The 17,566-nt window shown below is 37.9% G+C and overlaps 2 protein-coding genes across 2 annotated transcripts; both read left to right on the top strand.

Moving 5' to 3' along the window:
• Positions 1 to 6,847: 6,847 nt before the first annotated feature.
• Positions 6,848 to 10,601, top strand: gpatch3 (G patch domain containing 3). The gene is made up of 7 exons (XM_058646808.1): positions 6,848 to 7,325; positions 8,864 to 9,318; positions 9,431 to 9,605; positions 9,732 to 9,791; positions 9,908 to 10,029; positions 10,111 to 10,238; positions 10,329 to 10,601. Exons 1-7 carry the CDS (start codon positions 6,875 to 6,877, stop codon positions 10,510 to 10,512), a joined length of 1,575 nt encoding a protein of 524 aa, XP_058502791.1. The 5' UTR covers positions 6,848 to 6,874; the 3' UTR covers positions 10,513 to 10,601.
• Positions 10,602 to 11,161: 560 nt separating this feature from the next.
• Positions 11,162 to 15,955, top strand: gpn2 (GPN-loop GTPase 2). The gene is made up of 5 exons (XM_058646813.1): positions 11,162 to 12,035; positions 13,292 to 13,448; positions 14,122 to 14,282; positions 15,190 to 15,320; positions 15,530 to 15,955. Exons 1-5 carry the CDS (start codon positions 11,616 to 11,618, stop codon positions 15,600 to 15,602), a joined length of 942 nt encoding a protein of 313 aa, XP_058502796.1. The 5' UTR covers positions 11,162 to 11,615; the 3' UTR covers positions 15,603 to 15,955.
• Positions 15,956 to 17,566: the final 1,611 nt, after the last annotated feature.

Below are 17,566 nucleotides of genomic sequence, written 5' to 3'. Positions count from 1 at the left end.
TGTGTCCCTGTGCACACTGCCAGCTCACACCTGGAGCACTGGAAAGAGGCCACAGCAGAGAGCGGGCATTGACCTGTGAGTGAAGTCCTCTTTTTCTTACTGTAATCCCTCAAAAGCAATTTCATTTTGAAGAAATTTGATATAAAAGTGCTCAATACAAAAAAGAAATCTACTTGCCTTTATTATTGCTAACCCATACCCTTTATTATTGATGGAATAAATTAAAAAATAGAGTAACATGGATGAAATTACACATTTATATATGTATATTTATGGAGTTGGAAAAGTTCACAGATTCATGCCATTTACAAATCCTTCTAGACTGTTCTATACAGAAAATAAACAAACTAAGAAATGTATAAAAAGAGACCGATGAGCATTAACCACAACAGAATGACTGTTGACGGCACAAGTGCAGTGAAGTTTTTGCCAACAATTATTCAAACATGAGCAACTGATAAAAGGTTTGATGTATTTTATAGGGGAAAAACCCCCAAAACATTTTTTTGCCAGTAAGTTATCGTTTTCAGAGATCCGACTTTCGTTTAATTGCAGTACATTTTTTGGCAGTGGCAGTTTTGGCAGTTTTCTATAAACCTGATATACTTTGCTGAATGCATGAGATCATATTTTGTGCGTTAGGCCAAAAAAGTTGATCTCAGGAACATTTGCGAAAGCAAACACATTAATTTCGGGGATGTTTACAACACAACAAAGTGGAAAGAAGAAAAATGCTTTCTACCTGGCTATTTTTGAAAACCCATCTCAGGCACAGTTTGTTCTAAAGTGGATGTTGATTTGTGTTATTTTTTGTCACAGTTGAATCACATTTGCTCAAGACTACAGTAATGTGAAATCCAAATATGGTTCACTTTAATATTTGGTCATGAGGGTGAAGGGTCTGGTCATGATGAATCGCATTCTCTCACAGTCACAGAATTCACTTCAGACTGCATGTTTTTATTGATCCTTTGACTGGCTTTCCAACTCTCTATTTGTTACTTTTCTTTTATTATGAATTTATATAGTGTCTGTATCACATGACACATTTTTTCCCAATGTCATTTAAATGAGTGTATCCTAATGTTTTATCATCCCTGTGCCTGGCACAGCGGTTTGAGTCTGATAAGCAAATTAGTTTATTACTGTCACAAGTAAACAAACAACCTTTTTTTCCCCACTTCTCTGTTGTTGTTTTTTTTTTGACATTTAACAAAGTGAACATATTCAAAAAGTTGACCACATCGTATAGGTGACACAATTTATAGTATATACTTGACTTTTAGCAGAACATCCAATGCTCCGGTAAAGAAGCCTGAAAACCAGAGAGCGATGTGTTCCATGAGCAGTGGAGTCAAGGTCAGTCCATGAAGTGAACGACTGCAATAAAGAGATTATATGCCAGACACAACTGGCAGTGCCAGTCGCTGAATGTTTTTTTTACTTTCAAAGATTACTCTGAAACTGGGTTTCTCAGTATCTAAGTATCTTTCCAGAAAATAGAAGTTGAAGTCACTTTTTTAACAATAATATTACTTAAGAAAAAGCCTTAACGTATATGACATTTACTGTACTTAAGTGTCAAAAGACATTTTCTGATATAAAATGTCCTTAAGTTTTAGAAGTAAAAGTAAAAGTGTTAAGAATAGAGTAAGGATTGCGCCATGGTGGCTCAGTGATAGGGCGAGTTGTTTTTCTACTGAGAGGTTGTGGGTTCAATTCCTGGCTCTGCTAAGCAAGACACTTAACCCCATGTTGCAGTGTGTGAATGGGTATGAAAGATGTGTGAAGGGGTGAATGGCAAAACTATAGTGTTAAGCAGCTCAACAAGACTAGAAAACTGCGATATAAATATACATTATTTACTACACAATTTATTTAGGAAAATGTAGTGGCGTAAAAGTAAAAGTTGTTAGAAATACAAATAAAGTAAGATAAAGTAAAATAAAGTACAGACACATGAAATTTGTACTTAAGTACAGTAACAAAGTATTTGTACTTTGTTACATTACAACACTGCCCATGATATTGATTGGGGGGAAAACACAAAGGGTAAATACATAATAACAATATTGAAATGTATTTCTGTGGAATTCCATGAAAAATATACAAAAACATCATGGCATACATTCCAGAATCTTAAACATATAAAACCCACTGGTGCTAAGTATTAAGTTGAACACATTTATGATAGTTTTTCATAAATGTGACTTAAATAAGAAAAATAAAACGATAAAATTGGGTTTTGAATGCATGGAGTAGATCCAGTTGTATTATTATTATTATTATTTATTATTTATTATTTATTACAAAAACATCATGGCATAAATTCCAGAATCTTAAACATATAAAGCCCACTGGTACTAAGTATTAAGTTGAACACATTTATGAAAAAAGATCATAAATGTGACTTAAATAAGAAAAGTAAAATGATAAAATTGGGTTTTGAATGCCTGGAGCAGATCCGGTTGTATTATTATTATTTATTATTTATTACAAAAACATCATGGCATAAATTCCAGAATCTTAAACATATAAAGCCCACTGGTGCTAAGTATTAAGTTGAACACATTTATGAAAAACCATCATAAATGTGACTTAAATAAGAAAAGTAAAACGATAAAATTGGGTTTTGAATGCCTGGAGCAGATCCGGTTGTATTATTATTATTTAACTACAGAGTCAAATAATATCACTGGGTTAATCAAATGAGACATTACCATACCAATAATAACAGGAACTAAAACAAAATGTACAGCAGCGGGTGAAACACATGATGTTAACTTTAAGAATGTGGTACTTTCCTCAAAGTGACCTGTAATGCCCTCGCCAGCTAACAGACCTCATGAAGCATGCCGAGAGTTGTAAAGGCCTGTGATAAGGCTTGTGTTTATAGAGGTTAGGAGCAGGCAGAGACGGACACGGAGGACAGACTCTTATCTCTCCCAAGACAGTAAAAAATAAAATGTCCTTCATTCTGCAAGTGAGTGGAGCAACCGCTGTTTTCTGAGTTCAAGGAAGTGAAACAGTCCAGGTCTGGTGTAGCATGATGTAATGGCTGGCACCACAAGGTTTTCTTTTCGCTGTTGTTGTAATTAAAATGATAAAAAAAAAAATCTGTGTTAAGGCGGCTGAATAAAACATGTATACAGTAACTGTAATTATATATAGACTATCATTTGGTCGTTTAAGAAAAGAGAGAAAAAAACGGAACTGTGCTTAAATATCCCTCCTCTACTGACACTAAGTGTGGCTTTTGTTCTGTCTGAGGTTAAAGTTTCACAGGTCAGTGAAATGTCAACACACACACACACACAGAGAGAGAGAGAGAAAGAGAGTACTTTTATTAGTTACACTTTTCAAGATATTTTCTGGCATAAACACTGGACCAATAGTCCTCATGGAAACCTGGTCCTAATGGGCCATTTCTGAAGACCTGGAAACGTTTATAGGGCTATTTGAGTTAAGGTTAAGGTTAAGATTAAGGTTAAGGTTAAGGTTAAAGGTAAGGGTAAGGGTAGACAATTATTGGTTATTAACCATTTGTTTAACCATTACCATTCATTACAAATGAATGGAAGTCAATAAAGTGTTTTTCGAAGAATAGCTGTTTAAATCTTTGTGCGTGTGTGTGTGTGTGTGTGTGACTGACTGTTGTGACTGCGTGGAACATGACACCTGACCTTGACCAAATACAACGGAGGTTCATTTTTCACAGGGTCGTTGAACCAAAGGCGATAGTTAGTTGGAATTCTGATCACATATACAGTTCTCTCAGGGTCACTATTAAAGTGATGTACAGTATTAACATGGGCCCACCACTAAACACTGTGGAGTGAATTAAAAAAAAGTCTTGTATAAAAGGGATACTTGAGTTAAAGAAAATTACAACAGAAAATTACTTTGATAGAAGTTGAAGTCACCTTTTATAATATTACTTAAGTAAAAACCTCAAAGTATATGACATTTACTGTACTTATTTTCTGATATAAAATGTATTCAAGTTTTAGAAGTAAAAGTATTAAAAAAGGGAGGGGTAATATTAGTAATGTTTGAGCCATGGTGGATCAGTGGTAGGACAGGTTGTCTTTCAACTGGAAGGTTGTGGGTTTCATTCCTGGCTCTGCTATATGTGTCCTTTGAGCAAGACACTTAACCCCATGTTGGGGAAATGTAGTGGAGTACAAGCAAAAGTTGCTGGAAATATAAATAACAAAATAAAGTACAGATGCGTGAATTTTGTACTTAAGTACAGTAACATAATACACCGAATATTATATACATTACATCACTGCAAATCTGTGTGCAGACATTTTGAAATAGCCCAATTCAAACAGATGTTTTCAGCCTCAGTTAAAGATGCATGATTAAAGATGTCAGTCACCAATTCACTCTGCTCATGAGGTTAGTCTGTTAGTTGGTGAATAAGTCTGTGACATCAAATCAAATCTCTTCTCTTTGCTATATTTCAGCACAGACAACTGTTGTGTCTATTTCTAAGTCACTGGTGAGAGTTTGAATCTTTTAAGAACCTATCTAATGAGATTATGAATTTAAAAGTGAGGTTAAACTAATTCAATCTGTAAAATTGTGGATTGTTGATGGTGTCCACACTAACTTTTAATTTCTCGCTCATGACATTCTTGAGGATTAGTGTAGGCTTCCACAAGCCATAATGGCAATGACTAATGCACAGTAAGTGCAGTGTGTAAAGTGATGTCAGAGTCCAGACAGCCGAGTCGACAGTTTTACTGCCTATTACTATCAAAACACAATGATAAATGCTGAGGTGAAGGCCAAAAGACTGGGTCGCGGTTAAAGCCGCTGGGTCAGTGAACTTTGGCATATTTCATGGCTCTTTCTCTGAGAGACATTTGAGTGTAATGAAGGATACTGAACAGTTCACTGTGGTTGCTCTAATTGGTGAATGTTAACAGTTAGTGTGTTACCAGGGCCCTGGCACACTTCCAGGGGGTCGAGATTAAAATCCTTATGAAACATATATAAGCATATTTATTTTTACTATTTTTCAAAAGGCTTCAAAGTCAGTCAGTCAGTCATCATCTACCGCTTTATCCTCTGCCAGAGGGTCGCAGGGGGTGCTGTGCCAATCTCAGCTACATCGGGCGATAGGCGGGGTACACCCTGGACAGTTCGCCAGTCCATCGCAGGGCCACACACAGATAGAGACAAACAACCATTCACTCTCACACTCACTCCTATGGTCAATTTGGAGTGTCCAATTTACCTATCCCCACATTGCATGTTTTTGGACTGTGGGAGGAAGCCGGAGTACCCGGAGAGAACCCACGCACACACGGGGAGAACATGCAAACTCCATGCAGAAAGGCCCTTGTTCCAACCGGGGCTCGAACCCGGGTCTTCTCGCTGCAAGGCGAGAGTGCTAACCAATTATAATAATAATACATCACATTTATATAGCGCTTTTCTTGACACTCAAAGACAAAATATATACATTTCTAGTTTTGTAATGTGAAAATCACAACAGTTCATAGTCAAATTATTCCATGAGAAATACACAAGGGGTCAGAGAAATGTTTTTTTTTTATAAAATTGGATTAGATATCAACAATATCAGAGTACACAGACTCTGAATTTAATGTAGTAAAACATGTATTTATTTATTGTTTTTTTTATTGTGTTTTGCACCAATGCTTTCTAAATGTGTGGTGTTTCTGTCAGTTATATGTATAAAGGTCACTCTCTTCTCTCCTCAGGTGATATCACATTATCAGCAAGGCTAAAAAAAAACTTCAGGTTGTGTTATATCAATAATGTTGTCAGTGCTCTGTTTGCTGTGAGGCTGTGTACTATTTGTGTGCGACTGAGCGAGTGAATGTGTGTGTTGACCTTAGATGAAATGGCAATGACACCAATGGAACATAGTTACAGGTAAACAGTGAGCTGAGCTACTGTACAGTAGTTATCTCGTGTGTGTGCGTGTGTGCATCTTACAGCCAATATTACTGGTCATCCAACTACAAAATCCCTGATCCTCCTCACCACTCGCAGTAGTCTTTAAGTATACAAGCAATATTCTGCTGCATTACATTAGGTGTCATCCAGAACATACATTGATTATGATTTACTATCAGTGGCTCTGTCAAATCACTTGTGTTGAGGTCACTCAATGTAACATAATGTGATGGATCTTTTCTTCTGGATCTCAGAACATTTTAGCTCCCTCTGGTGGAGTTGACAGTCCACTCACAGTTCACTGAGTTGATAAAAAGCAGGTGAAAGGTAGGACACAGACAGCAAGAGGCAAAACGCTTGATAGTGTGTGTTGAAGAGCACGTATCTGCCTGAAAGGTGTTACATGAGTTCTTTTCATGTCCCATCCATGACCAGTGACGTGTGCATACATTTGGAAGGGCACGGGCACTGGGACACTGTCATGTAGGGACAGTAGGGAACTTCATAACGACACCCGAAGGGCACCCATAGGAAACAAAGTAGCAAGGGCCTCTTACAGGGCAGCGCATCGCTTTCCTCCACGAAATGCACTCCTTTAGAATCTATTTTTAAAATGTATATTATGGCAGTTGCTTTAGTGTGCGTTTTTGGTCATAATATAATATAACATAACATAACATAATATAATATAATATAATATAATATAATATAATATAATATAATATAATATAATATAATATAATATCATATCATGTCATATAACATAAATATCATATAACATAACATAACATAACATAACATAATATAATATGAACGTTGTGTAAGCATTTCCAAATGTTTTATGGGGAATTGCAACGCACACGTTCTTGTCGTGAAGGCGGATGTGACGTCATTTCTGGGTCGCTCTTTGACGTTATTATCCGGGCAGTTAACAAACATGGCGGACAGTGGCAATGTAGCTTCTGTGTACTTTGCTGTTAGTAACATTCCTGTCGCTTTTCGCTCTGCTGACCTGAGGAACTATTTCAGTCAGTTCATTGAGAGCGGCGGTTTCCATTGTTTCCACTATCGGCATCGACCGGAGGTTCTCAGAGAGCTCCCCGATAACACAGCTGTTGCTAACGCTGCTAATGCTGCTAATGATGCCGCTACTGCTAGCGACATGGGTAGCTCCAGCTGCTCAGCAGAGACCGAGCAGCTCTCAGAGAACGACGGGGTGAAGAGGCACGGGCAGGCGGTGAGGTCATGTTGTTGTGTCGTCTCAGTTCACGGTAAAGAGGCAGATCGGTTCGTCAGAATGTATGCGGGGAATCATTGGATCGACTCGAAGGGAAACTGGCTGGCCAAACGTTGTGTGATCAAACGAGTCAAAGTCACACACGAGGAAGGTTGGTGAGCTCGTACAAACAAATGTTGTGCATTTGTTGTGCATAATGTTGTGCATAACAAAGAGAACACATTTTGATAACAAGAGAATGAGATTTTAAAAATATGATAGATTGGACAGTATATGGACATATAGATCCCAGACTGGGAAATTATTCTACAGCTGCATTAGACACCATTATCCTTTATTTAGCCAGGAAGGTTCCAATGAGATACAAGAGCTCTTCTTCCAGGGTCGAGATAGCAGCAAAGATAGTACAGAAAGTTACAGGAACAAGACAGTTGCAGATATAAAACTCACAGTAGAATATGAAAGTTAAAAGGAGGTAATTAAAAGAAATTACAAGCGATATAATAAAGCAAGGTGCACAAGTATACAGACCCCTCAAAAAGCCTAAACGGTAGACAAGAATAAAATACTAAGTATTTATACAAAATTACAACTATATACAAACATATGGCCTTATAAGTAAAATAAATATACAATACAGTATCAAATGATATACATATAAATAAGAGAACAAATACAGTTTGAACATCTGAACAGTTTAAACAAGTAAACAGATCTGTTATAACAACATTGTAGACAGAGGTAGAAAAGCTGAACATTCTGGTCAATATCATGAAGTTACAGTGTAACCTTTAGACTTTTGTTTTTCCTTTTCTCAGTTTTGTAATTGTCTCTTTTTCTGTGGTGTTGTGAATGTTTCTCTGAAGCTTTGATTGGCTGTTGCAGTGTAACAAGAAAGAAAGAAAGAAAAATGGGGGGAGGGGGCAGTAGGATTAGAATATATTTTGATAGTGAATGGTTATTATTTTGTTTATTAAAATAAGTTTTGCTGTTATTTCTATTCTGTCACCTCTTTATTTTGTTATTGTATCCCGTTTGAACGAATACATAATACGTTGCAAACTTGCAGTACATGACAGATGGGAAGGGTGTCCATTAATAGAAAAGGGTGCAGATGGTGTGAGCATTAATGTAACACTGTACGATCAGGCATCATTATACCAACAGGCAGAGAAAGACATAAAATCAATACTTGTGTTGTCTTGTCTTGGCAACACTGAATGTTATCAGTGTTGTATCTATGTGTGTAAGGTTTCCTGTACGTGCTGCCACTAATACAATACACCACAATGAAAGTGCTTGTTTGATGAATTCTAAGTAAGTACTGAAACCTTATTCCAGTGTAGTTCTTGAACTTGAACTGGGCCTGATTCTGGCACATTAAATCAGTGTTCCTACCCACTCACCAAAATTGCATAGGACAGATGTTCATAATACAGAGTCTTGATTCAACAGCTTAACATACTCTTTTGTGTCCTCACTAACGACTATCCAGCCATTTTGTGTAATAAATGAATGTTTTGAAAAAAGTTTCCTTAAGTTTTATAGATTATGACCAATGAATAGAAACTTCTCAGTTGAAGCCCCTTTATTAAAAATGTTACCATTTATTCTTCATCTTTTTGTCTTGTTTAATTGTGATATTAAGTATTACCACTGTACATGTAAACCCCTTTTCTCTACTTTCAGATAATGGATCATTCCCCTATAAAACAAAGTACGAGCAGCGGCATCATATTTCATTAACGGAGCGTTTCACAGAGGCTGACCTCAATCGCTTGCCTGAGATGAATCCACCTTCCCTTATGCAGAGCGGCAATGTGGGCACATCAGTTAAAGTCTTCCTTCAGCTCATCCAGTCTTGTCGACTGCCCCCACGCCTCATCCGCAAGTTGGGCCTCACTTTCCCCAAGACTGGCTCCAACCGGCGTTACGGCAACGTACCGTTCAAATATCGGGACACTTGCACACTGTCGGCCACAGAGGAGACTGTATTAACAGCTGCTGGGCATGAAATATCAGGACCAGCCACTTCAGCTGCTTTACCCTCGAGACATTTGGCTGATACCACAGAAACCACAGAGACTGATGAGCTGCAGGAAGAGGAGAAGGAGGAGGAGGATGCAGAGTCAAATGCAGATGATGTGGGTAGAAGTTTAAATAACCTGTCAGTTATTAGTATGTGTAATCTGCGATATAGGGCTGTCTGAGTATTTGTCATCATCGTCACTGAGGTTTGTTAAATATTGTTTGCAGGATGATGACCGCTGTGAGGAGTGGGAACGCCATGAGGCTTTACATGACGATGTAACGAGCCAGGAGAGAAGCAAAGAGAGGCTGTATGAAGAGAAGATTGAGCTGAAGTGGGAAAAGGGCGGCTCAGGCCTGGTGTTCTACACTGATGCCCAGTACTGGCAGGAAGAAGAAGGAGGTAAAACTACTGTACATTAATCACAATGAAATGCATATATTTACCAGCTGGGAAATATTTGGTTGTTTTTAAATTCTTCACTAGAAAAAAATGATGTTTACTTGTTTGTATTTGTCTTCTCTTTAGACTTTGATGAACAAACAGCAGATGACTGGGATGTCGACATGAGCGTTTACTATGATAAAGGTATCTCACGTTTTTTTTTTTAAATACATTTCCAAAGGTCTTGGTTGAGGAAAGGGGCCAAATAGTATTATCTTTGCAAATGTACATCTTCTTTAACTAAGCTCTTGCCCACACAGATGGAGGTGACATGGATGCCCGTGACTATGTCCAAATGCGATACGAAACAAGGCTGAGGGAGGGTCTCAAAGATGCTTCTGGCTCCAGTCATCCTATTGGCAGCTTTGAGAGGTTCACAAAGGTAGGAAGGTTACCTCTGCCTATAAATTGCTTACAAAATGTCTCCTACAGTCAGTTTAATAATTGTATTTCCCTTGGGTAGGGTTTTGGCCGTCGTGTGATGGAGAAGCAAGGCTGGAAGGATGGAGAAGGTTTGGGGAACAGTCAAGTCGGAATCCCTGAAGCCCTGGAGAGTGAGGGACAGCATCCTAGGTGCAAAAGGGGCTTTGGGTGAGCGTCAATAAAAAAATGACATGGATGATTTTATTGTTTGTTATCCATTGCTTTTTCCTTATGCTGTTTTAAATGTTCTTTTTGCAGATATCATGGAGAGAAATTGCTCTTACATCCTGTGAAAAGAGCCAAAAGAGATTTCAATATAACTACAGTGTATGATAAACCAAAAGACATTGATAAAGGTGACACTTTGCTGAGACGCCAACCAAACACTAATATGAAGTACAGAGGCTGGCAGCCAGGTGGCAGCATTGGACCACAAAGATGACGTTCAATAAATCGTTATTGTTATCATAAATTATATATTTTATCTACCCGTTTGTCTACTTTTCATATTAAAAGATTTCACACAATTCATTCAACATGTGCTGAATCAATTTATTTTTTAAATGCTTGTTTTATGTATTGTAATGAAATTGCTGACTCACAGGCACATAACCTGTTTCAGTGTTAGTGCCTCACATTTTGATAGAAATGTATAGATTGTATTACAATTTGACCCCATTTTACAAAAATTATGAAAACTTGAAGCTTATGTGTCATAACTGTTCAACTCTAAAGCACAATTGTATTGGTCTCACAAATCAAATCACTGGACACAAATTGCATCTTAAACGCTGCTTATCCAGAAACACTGACCTTCAAAATGCGTCAAAAGTGAATATGGTTTTGAGTTCCATGTTTCATTTTGCAAGAGATTTTGACAAAATCACAAACTCTTCTTGGTGTGTGATAAGAATTTTGAGATCGAGTGTTGATGTTTTTTTTTTTGCTTTCATGATAATGTAATGAAAAAACTGAATACAGGCTATATACCAATATATATATGTAACATATTCAAAATATGCCAACAAATTATATTTATTCTGCTCAATCCATCAAGCAACGCTTTTATTTTGATACGTGGGTAACGTAACCCGGAAGTGATTCGAAGAAGTTAAGTCTTGCTATCGACCATCATACGCATGCAAACATTTTACCATTGTTACGTAGTAAATATTCACCAGGAATTTGTCTAAATTATAACTTGTAGTCAGTAACAAAGCAAATAATGTGTATTTAGTATTTGTTGAAGTTTTTACTCCACATACAGACTTATAACTTAGGTTACGTAGATAGCGCTAGCCTACTAGCTACCTATCAAAGTTTCCTAAGTGTCTATTTAACTCAACCTTATTAAAACGGATGAGTCTTAAATTTTATAGTGAGTAAAAGGTGGAGTCTTCAACCAGACACTTCAGCGTTGTTTACTGACACACAGTAAAGTGGAAGTTGATCTCGTCAGAGTCGCACGTGTGCGTCTTCTTCATCCTGGTCATCATTTAATGTAAAACCCAGCATCACCTCAGTCGTCGTCTTGGCACTTAAACCATGTCCGGCCACACAGGAGCAACCCACCCCCTACGTTTTGGCCAGGTGGTCATTGGACCCCCGGGTTCAGGCAAAACCACCTACTGCCAAGGCATGCAGGAGTTCCTGACTCACCTTGGACGTAAGGTGGTCGTGGTGAACATGGACCCTGCCAACGAAGGACTCAAATATACCTGTGCAGTAGATATCGCAGAGCTGGTGACTCTGGACGATGTCATGGAGGGTCTGAAGCTCGGGCCCAACGGTGGACTCCTCTACTGTATGGACTATGTTGAAGCAAATCTGGACTGGTTAGAGAAAAAGCTGCAACTGCACAGTGACTGTTACTTCTTGTTTGACTGTCCAGGACAGGTGGAGCTCTACACCCACCAGAGTTCAGTAAAGAATATATTTTCTCAGCTGGCCAAGTGGAACTTCAGGGTGAGCTGCTGCTATGATAACATGTAAACAACACTTAAAGTCACAAAGTGCTGAACAGAAGCACAATTAAGAGACTGGAGAAAAAAGCTAGAGAGCGTAAACCTCCTCTAAAGCCTCTCAATGTCACAGTGTCAGTACACCAAGGTTATAATAGTTTTGGATTTTTCATTAGTTTTAGTTTTGACTTTGTTTTTAAAATTAGTTTTTAGAGTGGGTTCGCTGGTTTTTATTTGTTGTACATGCTTACTTTTAGTTAAGTTTGGGTTTTTTTCATCTGCTAGGTGCACGCTTCAAAAAGGTTAGAAAACCCATCAAAAGATGCCATTTTAAAATTTATTAGGACAGATGAACAACAAGAAAGTTGAGTGCAAAATGTGCATAATACTGCTGAGGTTGGATGCAGTGTGAGAGGTAAAAATCCAATAGCCAACAGACTAAAGACATACATTAGCACAACAACATAAAAAATAATAATCATAATCCTAACAGTTTCAATAGGGTTCTTGCGCAACCTTGTTGCTTGAACCCTAATAATAAATAACCCTAATGTGAGACATCACATTGCTTATGAGCTAGGAGTCTCAAGGAACTCAATCTGAGGGGAAAAACATGAGCAAAATTGAAAAAAAAAAAAAACCCAACCCAGAACAATAAAACCATAGACTAGAGGTTTGATTGACGTAGATGAACCAACATGCATAGCCTTATGTCCAACATTACAACATTTTATGATGAATGAAAAGTCTGCTTCAAATAAAACCTTTCAAAATTGCCAGCAGAGGAAAAAAATACACTTTATATGAATTCAAAAGGATTATGTATGAGCTACAGGTTTAGTTAGTTTTAGTTTTGTGAACACACAGTTTAGTTTGTTATTTATCCTCTTTTTTAAACTCTAGTTTTTATTTTATGTCGTTAGTTTTCGTTAACTATAATAACCTTGCAGTACACACTCCTATCTCACAAAGTTACCTACTTTCCTACCTAACGAAAGAGCATTCCTTAAGATAACTTTGGGGTCCAGTACAGAATAAATATCCAAACAAACAAAAACAATAGATTAATGATGGCCGGCAGTGACCATTCATTAGCTGTGATCTATGAATAAGCAGCAGAGAGGAAAATATCATGTGTAGAGAGGATATGATCTGATGCTTTATCCATACATTCGTTATTCATGTATTTAAAACATGTAAGTAATTTAAACTTTACACTGCACTTACACCTGTTGATCTCCATGTTGTTGCTCTGTTTAGCTGACATCCGTGCACCTTGTGGATTCTCATTATTGTGCTGACCCAGCCAAGTTCATCTCTGTGCTGTGCACCTCCCTGTCCACCATGCTGCATGTGGAGCTTCCCCACGTCAACGTGCTCTCCAAAATGGATTTGATCGAGCAGTACGGCAAACTGGGTAAAAGCCGTTGGCTTCACCTAAAACCAAACACATGCACACACAGACAACGAATTATTGTATTCACTGATTAGTTAAGCGGTGTGGTGTGTAACTTTTAAAATATAAACAAATAATGACAACACTGTGTTTCTCAGTATAGAGGCAGTTTAGAGCTCTTGTCACCCAACAACATTCACGTCTTACACACAGAAAGTGATTTGTTTTATGCCAAGACAGATGGAGGCAACAGCAACATTGGGCTAGTAAAGCAAGATGGTTGCAAACAGGTTGTAGTATGACTAAAAAAAGTGCCAACAAAACATTTCAAATGTGAATTCTACTGCTTAAAAAACCCAGCAGTTTGATTGATAAACACTTCTGACTTGTCTATGTTTGTGCACACACAAAATGCTCCCTTAGTCGGTTCTGATAGTTCTGTTTGACACAGCCTGTGCTCAGATGAAAGATGTAGCGCACAGATAATGTCTGCATTGTTTTTGTTCATGAAGACCAAACATAATATCTTGATATATGATAATAATACCTACAACTACAAATAAGTTACACACTGCAGCTTTAAGTCATATACATACAGTATGTATATTTATATATATATGTATGTATATACATACATACATAGTTCAGTACCCTGGTAACATAGTGTTTTTTTTCTTGTCTGTATTCTTTACAGCCTTCAACCTTGACTTCTACACAGAGGTCATGGATCTGACCTATCTCCTCGATCACCTTGCTGCAGACCCTTTCTTTAAAAAATTCCACCATCTAAATGAGAAGTTGGCTGGAGTGATACAAGATTACAGCCTTGTCTCCTTTGTGCCCCTCAATGTACAGGTATGCCTGCTGTTTTGGAGACACCCTGTAACATATTAAGGAAAAGAAAAAACACTTAGATGGTTGCACATTGTAGCCAGTAGGATTTAATGTTGCCACAAATCAAAGTACTATATTTCTCAGTAACGTTAATTGAATCAGCAAATAATTAGATGTCATTTATGAGGCATTTCCTGATGTATCATATTTCCTTTACCAGCTTTGTTTGTAAGTATGTACTGCACTTTTTTGTACCATCAAAACGAGAAAAGTTAAAAGTCTACTTTTAGCTGGAAATGTTTTTAAATGAATAACAGCGCTAATGTAGCCTGATTTTAGCTCACTAATTAAAAGTACACCAAAGTAAAAGTAACACAAATCAATCATGACCATGAAGCATTTTCAAAATTTAGACTGGATCAATTTCTTATAGATGGATTAGACTGGTAAAAGGGAAGAGGATGTCTCCACACTGTGTCCACTCCCTGACATTATTTCCTTATGGAGACTGATTTGATCCTGTGCGTGTCCAGAGACAAGAGTCTAGACTGCTGTACCATCACTGCACATGGGACGAGTCATTCATACAAAGGGCACTATGCAGTCTTGATGCTCTTCGATGTTTTCTATACACTCTCTTAGTTAAGCAGACACTAGTTACCTTGGTTACCAATGGCATTTAACTCCGCAGGTTTAAGAATTGCACATCGCTTTTGAACTTGAAAAGGCAAGTATTGTGTATTGTTTACTCAGAAAACAATATTGTGTATTGTTTACTCAGAAAACAGATTCTGAATGTTCCCCTAAAAGCACATGAACAAGGTGTCCGTGAGTTTCTCAGCAGAGATGTTTGTCAGTGGTTAGTTCCAGTGAATTTCTACAGGGGGAAAGCCCCTTTTGATTAAATGCTTCTCTTTTTTGTCTCCAGGACAAAGAGAGCATGATTCAGGTCTTGCGAGCAGTGGACAAGGCAAACGGCTACTGCTTTGGAGACCTGGAGGAGAGGAATCTGCAGGCTATGATGTCAGCTGCTGTGGGGGCAGACTTCCAGTTCAACTCGTATCCTTTCCTAATCACTGTGGTGACTCACTGTGACTCATCTGGTTTAAAGTCAAACCTCTACATCTTTGGAAGGAGTCTGAAAAACGGAATAAGTTTCTACCAACTAGAGATAAATAAATTATGCTAAAACTAACCTGAATCTGAGAATATATGTTATAAATTGTGTTTTATTTTTTGGTATATTTTCCTTAATAATTTCCCTTAAGTACTCTTGGAGTGCAAGAGAAGTATGTTGAAACCAGTGGGAAGAGTGTGGATGAAGAAATGATGGACCTATAAATCGAAAAGGTCCCATTAAAAGGACATAATTGGCTGCATTTTTAGCACAACTATTCCAGCGGAGTCTTTGCAACATCCATCTCAGGTGGCCTGAATAGAGCCCCTCTTTTCTGAAGCAGTGGAGATGTTTCAAGGTCGCACCACATCTCATAAAAATACAAAAAAAAAAAAACAGAAAAACACACAGAATAACTGAAAGTGAGTAAATGTTTCACTTGAGTTGTCAATAAGAAGTTTGATTTATAGTATCTGTCTACTGCTCTGTATGGACAATAGTTGGCAATACATTTTCACAAAATGTACAAATAAAATGCCTTTTTAATTAATAAATAAAGAAATGTTACATATTTGAAGGCCTGATTTTTTTTGAGAAGTTACAGTGTTAAACATTGAGAGGTACGGGTTTATGAAGTGATTTTTCATTTACCAACAATAAAATGACCTGAATACTCCTCCTGCAGTATTCATATGAATGCGTGATGAATGCTTACATACTTACATGTTTTTTTTTTGGTATAGAATAAATAGTGATGGCAGTTAATATAGTTTACTGTACATTAAGTTCAGGTTTGTGCCAATGGTCGATTTAAATTTAAAACCTTGCTTGATCTGAAGAGCTGTACAAACAACACAACTATTAATATAAACAACAAATCACTAAAACATGAACCAGGACTAAAACTGAGCAAGAAAACACCATCAAAAGTTAAAAATTAAATGAACTCTTCTTCTTAACTAAAAGTGAAAGCCACTGAGAAGAGATTGCTCTTCGGCAGTATTATAACTGGGTCTTTTAAAGGGTCTGGTTAGCTCTTCAATGGAAAAGTAGATTGCTCTATATCTTAGTGGCCAACACTGATAAAGGCTCTGTTGCTTCTGTTTTTGAATCTGGATTGAAGGATATCCAAGAACAACTGGATCAGGACAAACAATACAGCATCAAAAAGTATGGTGTCAGTGAAGGTTCTTAGTCATCCAGGTCACAATCTTCTTCAGTAGACAGCCAACTACTGAAGCAGTGTAAGTATGGAGATTTATTAAAGCATATTATAATCATACCAGTATGATTTTTCAATCATCTACTGAGCAATAACAGGTGTATAATATCCACTGACTATTTGTGACCACAGTGAAGTGAGTCATAAACAAAAACATCACCTAACACATCAGAAGTTGAATGACTTTGGCCAAGAGCGAGTTCTTGTAAAGTTGGTCTGTCTTCAGCCCAGCAGGTGGCGCATGTGTTCGCAAATCCTTCTCCCAGATCCGCAAAAGTCTGGTCCAGCTTTTCTAAAAAGCCAGAGCAGAAAAATTAAGTCAGGCGGGGAGAGGAAGCCACATTAAATCTGTGTTTCTGCACAACTGGCCCTGTGTCTGTTCTCTAGGATGGAAGAGCCTCTGCTTTTTCTCTTAAAGCTGCTAAAACTAAAATGTTTGACTCTGAATACATGCTTCTAATTACTGCTGATCATTATTCACCGTTTGGCCCATCTTTATTACCAAACAGCCACGTATTATTAATTCACTTCACATTGAAAGTCTTTACATATAGTCACACACCAAGTCTTCAAACCAGGCCCCTCGTGTGTGTGTATGTGTGCGTGCGTGCGTGCGTGCACTTCTCGTGTAGTCAGACAAAAATAAAGCGTGATCTACTCTGCGAGCTCGCGCTGATGTGGGAAATCACATTACTAAGCCTGTGTGGTTTGATGTGGATGGGAAATTATACACGGACACAGCAAAGCTGGGCTCTTCGTGCATTAGGGGGTGTGTCAGGCAGAATGTTAAATTGTGTTCCGATGTTTGTACATGTGATCAAGTATGCCTTCTCTCTGCTACTTCCTGCCCCCCCCCCCCCCAGCCCCCTAGAGATAGATGTGTGTGTGTGTGTGTGTGTGTGTGTGTGCGTGTGTGAGTGAGAGAGAGCAGAACTCTCTCACTCTCTCGCTCTTTGTGTGTGTGTG

This window comes from Solea solea, chromosome 13 (assembly GCF_958295425.1).
Source record: "Solea solea chromosome 13, fSolSol10.1, whole genome shotgun sequence".
Classification (NCBI taxonomy): domain Eukaryota; kingdom Metazoa; phylum Chordata; class Actinopteri; order Pleuronectiformes; family Soleidae; genus Solea; species Solea solea.
The sequence above is the reverse complement of the archived record's forward strand: the minus strand, read 5'-3'. Positions and strand labels throughout refer to the sequence as shown.

Coding starts and splice junctions, on each gene's coding strand:
- gpatch3 (XM_058646808.1), top strand. CDS start 6,875: ATGGCGGACAGTGGCAATGTAGCTTCTGTGTACTTTGCTGTTAGTAAC. Junction 9,606..9,731: donor CTGGCAGGAAGAAGAAGGAG/GTAAAACTACTG, acceptor TCTTCTCTTTAG/ACTTTGATGAACAAACAGCA. Junction 9,792..9,907: donor GAGCGTTTACTATGATAAAG/GTATCTCACGTT, acceptor TTGCCCACACAG/ATGGAGGTGACATGGATGCC.
- gpn2 (XM_058646813.1), top strand. CDS start 11,616: ATGTCCGGCCACACAGGAGCAACCCACCCCCTACGTTTTGGCCAGGTG. Junction 12,036..13,291: donor TGGCCAAGTGGAACTTCAGG/GTGAGCTGCTGC, acceptor TGCTCTGTTTAG/CTGACATCCGTGCACCTTGT. Junction 14,283..15,189: donor TTGTGCCCCTCAATGTACAG/GTATGCCTGCTG, acceptor TTTTGTCTCCAG/GACAAAGAGAGCATGATTCA.